Source organism: Mesoplodon bidens (genome assembly GCF_964165515.1).
Source record: "Mesoplodon bidens genome assembly, chromosome: 10".
NCBI classification, from domain to species: Eukaryota; Metazoa; Chordata; class Mammalia; order Artiodactyla; family Ziphiidae; genus Mesoplodon; species Mesoplodon bidens.
The window spans coordinates 70955995-70966608 of NC_138172.1; the positions used below are offsets into that span (position 1 = coordinate 70955995).

The 10614-nt window shown below is 44.0% G+C and overlaps 1 protein-coding gene across 1 annotated transcript in view; it reads left to right on the top strand.

Moving 5' to 3' along the window:
* Nucleotides 1-10378, top strand: part of DNAH8 (dynein axonemal heavy chain 8) — a 343843-nt gene extending 333465 nt beyond the window's left edge. The window contains exons 92-93 of the mRNA XM_081246835.1: nt 7082-7203; nt 10016-10378. Of these exons, the coding sequence (XP_081102961.1) occupies nt 7082-7203; nt 10016-10303 (410 nt within the window). The 3' untranslated portion in view covers nt 10304-10378. The remainder of the gene's footprint in view (nt 1-7081; nt 7204-10015) is intronic.
* The last annotated feature ends 236 nt before the right edge of the window (nt 10379-10614 follow it).

Here is a 10614-nt window from a genome sequence, read left to right on the forward strand (position 1 = left end):
TTAGAGGAGATTTTACTGAAGCAAGGAGATGCATAATTTTTGTCCTGTTATCTTTTGTTCCTGTAAAAATCACCTACAACCTCTTGCCTGTGTATTGTTTTCAGGGCAACATCGGCAGCTACCAGCAATTTCTGAATGCTTGCCTTGAGGATAGTTATAAAAGCCTGATGTTTGTTGGGCAGAGGAGTGCACCAGGGTTATTAATAGAACTTTAGGATTGGAACAGTCTGGGGATTTCTTCTAATCTTGTAACAATCCTAAGCATGTACCTGAGCTGCTGTTTGCCAAACTAGAGCTGCCCCTAATGTCTGAAGGGACCTCTCAGGCCTCCAAACCTCAATTTGGGTGATAGCACTCACTACCCTGACCCCGAATCCCAGAACCAGAGAAGGACTGTTGACACCTTAGAAATGCCTCCAAGTGAATAACAACCCATCCTTCTTGACTTTGTTGGGGAGACACTTAGATGTACTGGCTTCAGTCTCAACCACATCCCTTGTAATTCTGGTCTCTGCCCACGGTTAGCTTCCTTACCAATCCTCTAGGCCCTTGTAATCTGGCCGGCTTCATCATTATACAGGAACTGCTGTCTCCAAGGTCACCAAATCTAGTGACCTTCCTGCTAACTTCACTTCATACCTTGGCTTCCATCCATCACCTTCCTCGGTTCTCCTCCTACCTCTCAGGGGGTTGCTTCTCAGCCCACTTTGTAGGCTCTTCTCAGGCAAGTTCTGCCCTTGGCCCTGGCCCCTTCACTGATGACCTCAGCCATTTGCATAGATGCAACTATTCGTCTCTACTTACGGACCGATTCATCGAAAGTCCCAGTGTGAGCTTCTGATTCTTACCTCCAACTGCCATCGTAGACTATTCCATCCTCCTGTGAACCTCACCAGTACTACCATCTGTTCATCTTCCTCCCAAACCAACCTCACCAGGATTCTGCTATATTTGCTTGTGCATCACCACCCTCCAGATCACCCTGACTCTTGTAGCGAGTCCCCTAACATCCTAACAGCTTGAAAGAGGGAAACCAGGAATGCATAGTGTGGTGGAAGATGAGAGGGGAGGGGAGGAAGGAAGGACAGATGCTGCCAGAGGTCAAGAAAGACAGGGCCACGAGGGGTCAGATGGCTTTCTCAACAAGGAGACTGCTGGCAAGAGAAGTCTCTGTGGAGTGGGTCAGGAGGTGGAGGAATGAGATTGCAGGGTGAGTGAGAGACCAGGAAATGGAGAGACAGAGAATAAGGATGGACAACATGGGTAATTCTCTCAGGAAATTGGGCTTGGAAGAGGAGAAGCAAGTTGGAGGAGCAGCTGTAAGAAGAAAACATTTTCTTCCTTCTTCTTTTAATGATAGGACAGGCTTGATCCCATTCAAATACTGGTGGGAAGGAGCCAGGAGAGAGAGAGAGAACAAGGATACAAGAGAGGGGTAAAAGAGGCAGGAAGGGATGGCTCCCAAGTGGAGAGATGCACTCCAAGCAGGAGGAGGGACACCTCACCCATTGTGATAAGGATAACAAGGAAGGAATGCAAGTGAGTTTGTTGGTTTGGTGGCAAGAAGTTGAGAGAATTCCCATCTGATGCTTTCTATTTTCTCTTTGACTAAGGAGGCAAAGTGACCTCAGGAGCAAGAAGGTGTTAGAGGAGAGGTTTAAGCAGAGTGGCAGAAATCTGAGAAAGAGGGCTAAGGAAAGGATTGCTCAGTGACTTTGACAATCCCGTCGAGGCTGGTGATGGCTAAACCGTGGTGGCAACTGTGTGACGGTCTCAGTATTGTTCAGCAGCCTGGAATAGGTGTAAGAAGGAGGACATTTGGATTCATTTAGCACTGGGGATTTTCTGGGCAAGTGATGAAAAGGATGGGTCTAGACTAAACAGGGAAGGAAGTGAAGAAAAGGGGGTGGAGTTGAGGAGAAGGTCTTCAGAAATGATGGGGTCAAGGAACTGAGAGGTCAGGATGCTGAGTGGGATACTGAAGAGACCCAGAAGGTGGCACGAGGCTCAGTGAGTGGGGGCAGATGGGCACTTGGCAGGGACAGTGAGGGGAGGAGCATGGGGCCAGAGGGTGTGGTTGTTAAAGATGCAAAGATTTTCATCAAAGGTGGAGGGACAACTGGGGAGGACAGTGTCTTCAGAGTTGACAGCTTCCAGTAAGGGCAAGAAGATGGAGAGAACGTTCTGTGAAGAGGTGGAAAATATGGGAGAGTCTGTTAACCACAGAACCACTCCAGAGGGAACAGTGGAAAGGTTGGGAGGGAGGGGAGAGGTACGAGGTTGGGTCCGAGGGAGAGGAAGCATGAAGTAGCAGAGAAGGGATGAAGACGGTAAAGCAGTGCAGGGAAGTACATTTTGGCACATGAGACATGGCGGGGTTAGCTGATGCCAACCTGGCCAAGAGAATTAGCCCCAGCTCTCTGGCTTGTACTCAGGTTTTGCCAGAGCCAACTGTGTCCTGGATTAATGACATTTCAGAGAATACATGCATCTCAGGGGACTCTGGAAAGAGTCAGCTCGTATTACTGACAGCCTTCCTAATATTTTGCTTGTGTCATGGGGCATTTCTCTTCCCACTTGTCAAATCTGTTCTGAAAACAAATACGGGTCCCTGATCTCTCATTGTCCTGTCATGCAGATCTTTTTACAGAGCAGAGGTTCTCAGCCCTGCCTACACAGTAGAATCACCTGGGGAGCTTTTAATACATGCTAATCCCTGGGGCCCCAGACCAACAACATCAGAATCTCTGGGGATAAGACCTCTAGACTCTTTACAGTTAATTTTAAAAGCTCCTTTGGTCATTTTAATGTGTGAGGAGCCTGGGCCTTAGACCATTGCCACCCAGTATGTGGTCCACCAGCCAGAAGGAGCGGCATCACCTGGGAGCTTGATAGAAATGCAGAACCTCAGGACCTACCCTCGACCTACCTACCAAGTCAGAACTAGTGTTTTAGTAAGTGTTCCTTCCCCTGGTGATAAGTATGAACATTAAAGTTTGAGAAGCCCTGCCTTAAAACAGTAGCGAAGCCTGGTCCCAGCTCTAGAGATTCTGATTTTATTGATCTGGGCTATGGCTTGGGAAGCGGGAGTTTTAAAGACTTCCCAGATATTTCTCATTTTCAGCCAAGTTTAAGGTTCCTGCCTTACAGCATCGAGCAAAGCGTCAGGAAGTGTCCCTGGGGCATTTTTATTCAACTGGGTGGATCATCCCCATCTTTGTTTAATGATTTCTGACCTTTTATTTAACTTACCAATGAACCATATTTGCCTCTCATTTAGGGAAAAAAACTGCCTGTCATAAAGTTATGGCAGGAACAGCATTTGTCCTCATCTTCCAAGATGCTAACGGGAGGCTTAGTAACTGATAAGACAGGAAATACTGAACAACCATAAGCCCATTACATAAGGACTGGTTCATTTATTAAAGAAAAAAAAAAGCTTTGTCTATAGGACCATCATTACAGAATACCAACCAACTCCTTGTAAAATTGAGAAGAGCAACGTTCCTGATTAGTTATTTCTTTTGTCTCTTCCAAGACATTGTTTGAATTGATACCGAAAGCCTCCTACGGCTTTCTTCAAGCCAACTGATTGCACATGTCAAACAACAGTAATTTGTTTGCTGAAATGTTGGGTCAGGACTATTATAGGAATTAAGACATAACAAGTGTTATTTTAGACCTGAGTTTCCAAAGTATGATCCAAGATTTAAAGTGCATTTTTTATATATATATAAATTTTTAATGTTTTTTATTGATTGCTGGGAAGATGTTTATTTATTTATTTATTTATTTGGTTGTGCTGGGTCTTAGTTGCGTCTGGCAGGCTCCTTAGTTGTGGCTCGCCAGCTCCTTAGTTGTGGCAGGCGGGCTCCTTAGGTGTGGCATGTGAACTCTTAGTTGCAGCATGCATGTGGGATCTAGTTCCCTGGCCAGGGATCGAACCCGGGCCCCCTGCACTGGGAGTGCAGAGTCTTAACCACTGTGCCACCAGGGAAGTCCCTAAAGTGTATTTCTTGAAAGAACAAGCTTGACAAGAATTCATTACGCTGTATGAGTTGGAAGGCAAAAAAATTTTTAAAGCACCTCAGTTAGCCCACATGTCACTCAGATGTTTGAATAGTTAAATCACCCATTTTCATGTGGGTGGTTAAATCTCATAAAGAGTAGGTTATTTCTGTTGAGGACTTTCCCCAACTGTTTGTTTCTCTCTTCTGAGTCAAACACATGAACATCTAAATCACTTTTCCACCACTGACGATTGAAGTTTGTTTTAAGAATTATTAAAATTAAATTAATGCCAAGACAATAGTACCACTTTTCAAGCTTTTATAAAGAAAAATATATCAATAGTCTTTTAAAATTATATAGGCTTCAGAAAACAGGAGATTTTGATTCCATTAGACTTGATATCAGTCTACAAGAAAGATGGTCATTCATTTTTTAAATTCAGTAAAGAGCAATTCAGTGGATTCACTATGGTTTGAATTCTGCAAGTTCATGTTCTTCTTTTTAGGAGGCCAGAAAAAGCTATCAAGACTTGAAAAAAATATGTATCTTCTTCATGTTCTGAGTGGGAATGACCCATGGAACAGTTTCCTACCCTCCACTCTCAGGCCTCAAATTATTTATTTAACATTTTCCTTTCTTAATAGCTCAAGGTAATATGTATTCTAGATTTCATCTACTGACATGCCAAGAGTGCATCCTAAACATTAAGAGGCTTATTGTTGAAGTCAGCTAGGCAACATCATGCATATTCCCCAGGAGGGAGAAGAGAGAAGATGGTCTCTCCTTAACCACACTAGAGTTTTTCAGAGCTCTCCACCAATGACTGAAGTCTTTGTCTCGGGTGTGTTACATAAGAGAGAACCCCTCTCATCCCTCCCCTAGCACCTATGGCATTGTCCTGAGTGCCATATGGAGTGAGGTCAAATTTGTAATTTATTTGGAACTTAAAATATAGTAGAAAAATCCAGTTATTCAACTAGTACAGATGGATGGTTAAGACCAGGATTCATGCCTTGTGCATTATGACCTTGTATTGATAGATTCATAGATCAGTGATGAATTCTAAAATATCATAAAATAGGGTCAATTTAATTCCAGGTGCTCTACTTGGATACACAGTGTCTGATACTCCACATGAATGCAAGCTTAATGTTGAGTGATGAAAATGACATTTTCATAGAGTCACTTAGAAGGGAGAATTGGATTTTATTATTGTGGTCATATATACCTGACTACCAAACACACAATGTGTTAACTACTAACTACTAAAAAATGGGATCCCCAGTATTTCAAATGGAAGTCAACATAATCACACTGATCAGATCACCTCAAGTGACTCCACACGTAGAGTACGGATAGGCCTTGACCAGCAGTTGCTGGCACTCTTGGTTTTATGAAACTACGACCTTATAAGAATCACTTATAAAAGTCCTTCAATCAGCTACTCTGGTTGATTGACCAACTTTTCTTTTGGATTAATGCAAGGGTTCTTCTTGAGCACCCAAATCCTGTTTTAGTGAGGGCTCTGAGTAAACTTTATAAGATGCAAATACAACCAAATTATTTGCCTGCTTCAAATATTCAGTGGCTTCCCTCCATCCACAAAGTCACCAAGTCCAAACTCTGACCCTGAAAAATCCTGCCTCTACCTTTCTAACCTCATCTGCCATCATTTCCTCACCTTTAGCCTAGACCTGCATGCCTTTGCATGTGCTGTTCCTCTAACTGGAATCATCCCATATGGAAAAATCCTACATAGCCTTTCAAGACTCATCTTCAACTTCATCTTCTCAATTCAGCCTTCCCTGAGCTGTCCTCCCGAGTGGTCCATGTTGTTCTCACCTCTTTACTCATAACGACATCGTGTTGTATGTCTACGTTCCCTCTAGACTGAGCTCCTTGAATGCAGGGTTCATGGATGGCCTCTTCATCATTGTGGGCATCTCACCTAGAGCAGTACCTGGTACATGGTGGCCACTCCTAAGAGGTTTAACAAATGAATGAATGAGTGCCTCCCCAAGTGTCTAATTTAATAATGAGGGAGGGGCTTGAGAATGGAGAGAACTTGACTTTCTCACTAAGCAGGCTAGGGTCCTATTCTTTCTCTCTAATTCCAAGGGATATTAACTCACCGCCTGCCATTATGCCTTGTAACTTCCCCTCCTCTTTCCACTCCCATTCAAACTTGATAAAATATTATCACTTATGTGGTGATTTGTGCATTAAAGTTCTCAGAGTTCACAAATCTAGGAGTAGTAGGGACACACAGGTTCAAAAATGTGCTCGTGATTATGAGTAAAGGGCCTCATGATTTCCAGTATTAACATGGAGGCCAAAATATAATATATAGGTCACAGATAAATTTTCCTAAGATTTTGAAGTCCATGTTGAAGTTTAAGGTGTACTTTTTAAACATTAAATGCTGCTCTACAAGATAGACTTCTTTTATTGAATTGAATGGCATGATTTGCAAATACTAAGTTAAAAGAAAGGCCACAATATACAGAACCATGTATTGTCTTAAAATAACTGTATTATGCACATTAAAACATGGTGCTTTCCTTTCCAGTGTGATTGCTTTGTTTGATCAAACTGAAAGTCGGGCTTTCTATTTTGGCATTATGCCTTATTTCCTTAGACTAAATGAAATTGTTCCATGGTAGCAAATAGACACTGATAATGGTTTGATTGAAGTTTTAATTGGAATGTTGTTCTCAGAATATTTGACCATTTCAGTCTTATTCCTAGATACTGGATCTTCAAACAGAGACTATAAGCTAGCACTGGGTTACAACCCTTAGGAGACCCGAGTGGTTGAAATCCCAGGAGAATTTTAAACCAAGACCTTGTCTGAGGCAGAGAGGGTGCTGCTTTCCTGCTGTCAGCTGGCAAGGCATATTTAGCTCATTGAAACAAAACACTGAAAGAAATATCCTCCCTGAGACTTGATCTCAACTCCTCTTGGGTGGGCACGCATCTGGAGATGGATAAGCAACTAACATGACCCCCTTCTTGTTTCTAGAGTGGACTGCACCAAGGCATCAAAATCATTTCTTTCTCTTTTTATAAGGCTTCCTCACGGCAATGAGACAAGAAGTGACCCGCGCCCACAAAGGCTGGGCCCTGGACTCCGTGACCATTCACAACGAGGTTCTGCGGCAGACCAAGGAGGAGATCACGTCACCCCCTGCGGTAGGTGCCAATGGGCAACAGCAGGGAAAGTTCTGGAGCTGGGGCTCAAAGTTCAAGTTCTGCTGAACACTGACCTATAAGTGTCTCCGTTAAGTCCTTTGGCTTTGCAGCGAGGGTTTCCTCGGTTGTAACCTGGAGACCTCCATTCCAACACCTCCAGCATTTGCCAGAGTGGGAATGAATGACAAGCACTGGGAACCCCCCAGACTGCATTTCTTTGTAATTACAAGTTACACTTGTGTTTGCTGAAAAGGATTTTCCACCCGTCTCCATCCACTGCTGTGGGGTACTCACAGAACTGACAAGAGCTGCAGGACCCTGTGCGGAAGGACACCTGGGTGGGGGAAGGGCAGATGCTCTAAGATAAGCAGACACCCCTGGGAGCCACTGCTTGGACACTTACCTGCCCTTTGAACTCGGACTAGTTCTTTAACTCTTTTGAGCCTCAACTTCTTCATCTGTAAAATGAGGATGATGATTCAACCTCAATAAAGATAGCTGTGAGACTTCAATGGGATCATGTAGGTTTGGTTCCAGACCCCACATAGATATTCAATAAATCTTAGTTCCTTCTTCCCTTTCTCTGATTCTTATTCCCTTGGTTGTCAAATCAGGGGGCTGGACCAGATGATTTCCAAGCTCTGGCCCTTTTTGCCACTTTATGACAAGGATCACCATTCTTCCAGTTTCCAATAACATGGTCCTTATTTTTGTCTGAGATCCCACCAGAAGAAGCACCTTTAACCTCCATATTTCCACCAACAATCTCTAGATTCAAGGAAACATAGGCTTTTTCAACTATGCCTTCAAAATTCTTCCAGCTTTTTCGGGTATTTGTTACAGCAGCATCCTGTTTCCTGGTACCAAGATCTGTATTAGTTTCCTAAGGCTGTTGTAACAAAGTACCACAAACTGGGTGACTTAAAACAACAGGAATTTATTTTCTCAGAGTTCAGGAGGCCAGAAGTCCAACATCAGGGCATTGGCAAGGTTGGTTTCTTCTAAAGTCTCTGAGGGAGAATCTGCTCCATGGCCCTCACTTAGCTTCTGGTGGCTGCTGGCAAATCTTGGTGCTCCTTGACTTTGTAGCTGCATCACTCCAACCCCTGCCTATCTCATCACGTGACCTCCTTCCCTGTGTGTTTCTCTGTGTATCTTCTTCTCTTCTTATAAGAACTCCAGTCATATACTCGTCCACTATGACCTTAACTAATTACATCTGCAAAGGTTCTATTTCCAAATAGTCACATGCTGAGCTTCTAGGTGGACATGAGTTTTTGCAAGGGACTATTCCATCCACAACACCTTCTAACTACGACTTTGTAAAGTTCTTAGAGTGAAAGGAGCCTAAAAGGATACAGTTTACTATTGGATGATGCCTGAGTGGTTGTATTTTCATGTGGTAATTGTCACCTACTGACTTAATGATGGTATCATATGTCCTGATTTTCTGGGATTGTCCATGGTTTTACTGTCAAATCATGTACTTCAGGTTTTGGTTCAAAAAGTATGGTTCTTACACTGTTAGCCCACATGAGGGATTCCAGAAAACACTTTGCAGCTAATCTCCCCCTCTTTTATTATAATCTATGTTTACTTCCCCTTACCCTACCCTCACTGGAAATGGAAAACTGGTCACCATCTTCTACATAAGTGTATCTTATGATCTTACGTGATTATTGGAGCCTCCACCATGATTCCCTTTAGACTTTTTTTCTAAAAAGTCTAAAGACTGAGTACATGTTCTATGGCTGCCCCCTGCCTACAGAATAAAGTTCAGGCTCTTCAGTCTGGCATCTACACTCTTCTACAGTTAAGCCCTAACTTATTTTTCATAACCATTGAACCTGCTGCTAAATATTATAAAATGCTTGGGCTTTGCTGCTCATCCTGCCTTTCTTTGTAGTATTGCTCTTCCCTGGGACGCCCACCCTTTCTCCTCTATCTTTCCAAACGCAGCTCACCCTTCAAGGCCATCTCCTCCACAAGGGTCCCCGAACATTCCAGGCCTTACTGACCTTTCACCTCAAGTCACTGCACTTAGCCTCAGTCAGTGCTGTTCATCAGGCAGCCTCTTTAACAAGCGTGTGCTGGTATTCAAGTCATGTCTTTTACATTTTGTTCTGTGTGTGTGTGTGTGTGTGTGTGTGTCTTGTCTCCTGATTTAATGATGAGGCCCTTGAGGGCAGGTCCTACTGTGTGAATGACAGAGACACAAGGATGAGATCAGCCACTCTTGGACCAATTCTCACCGCCCTCACCGCCCTCCCCCCACACCCATCACACCTGCTCTCCCTCTACCACACCCAGTCTCTGAGAGTGCTCGAACCCCTGCTGGCCAGACCTGGCTGCTGGTCAGACCTGGCTATTCGTCTCACTAGATCCGACAACTGAGATGAAATTAGAGCCGCATTTTGGCTTGGCCAGCGTAGGCTGAGATCCCGAGTGGCATCCAGCTCTGAGTCCTGTTCTGTGCTCCCACCACCCCTGTCAGAGACTTTCATCTCCCTGCAGAGGCGATTTGGTGCCGCTGGCTAAGTTCGCAGTCCCAGGCAGGCCACCCCCAGGCTCAAATCTCCAGTAATAGGAACATTTCAACAGCGCTCATAGCCTCAAGCTATGCCACAGGGGAACACTGGGCTCAGTATTTCGCTGGAATGCGTCCAGTGGTGTTTCCTTCTTCTGGTAGTGTTTTAAGATTGGTGTACATTTTCTTTCCAAACTGACAACCTTTTTTACAGTATTGGATGCCCATCTCAGAGCACCTAATTATTAAAAAAAACTCCTGTTACCTTACGCTTGGTTCTTCCAGGAAGGTGTGTATATTTATGGGCTGTACTTGGATGGAGCAGCCTGGGACAGACGGAACGGGAAGCTCGTGGAATCCACCCCCAAGGTGCTCTTCACGCAGCTGCCCGTGCTGCACATCTTCGCCATTAATTCCACAGCGCCCAAGGACCCCAAGCTGTATGTGTGTCCTATTTACAAGAAACCGAGGCGAACTGACTTGACCTTCATCACCGTGGTGTATTTGCGAACAGTCCTGTCCCCAGATCACTGGATCTTGAGAGGTGTGGCCCTTTTGTGTGACATCAAGTAAGTTCATTTCCACTTGATGAGGGCAGAGGAGCCACGTGGGTGGCCAGTGCTATTAAGAGACTTGGTGAGGCATATCTTTTCTCGCTGATAATTGCTTGATTACTCTTTCTAAATTAAAAAGTTGATATCCTACAATCGCTTGTGTGTATGTGTTTTCCCTCATATCAATATTTATTTATTTATTATTATTTTTTATTGGAGTATAATTGCTTTACAATGTTGTGTTCGTTTCTGCTGTACAACGAAGTGAATCAGCTATACATATACCTATATCCCCTCCCTCTTGTACCTCCCTCCCACCCCGTCCCCCAT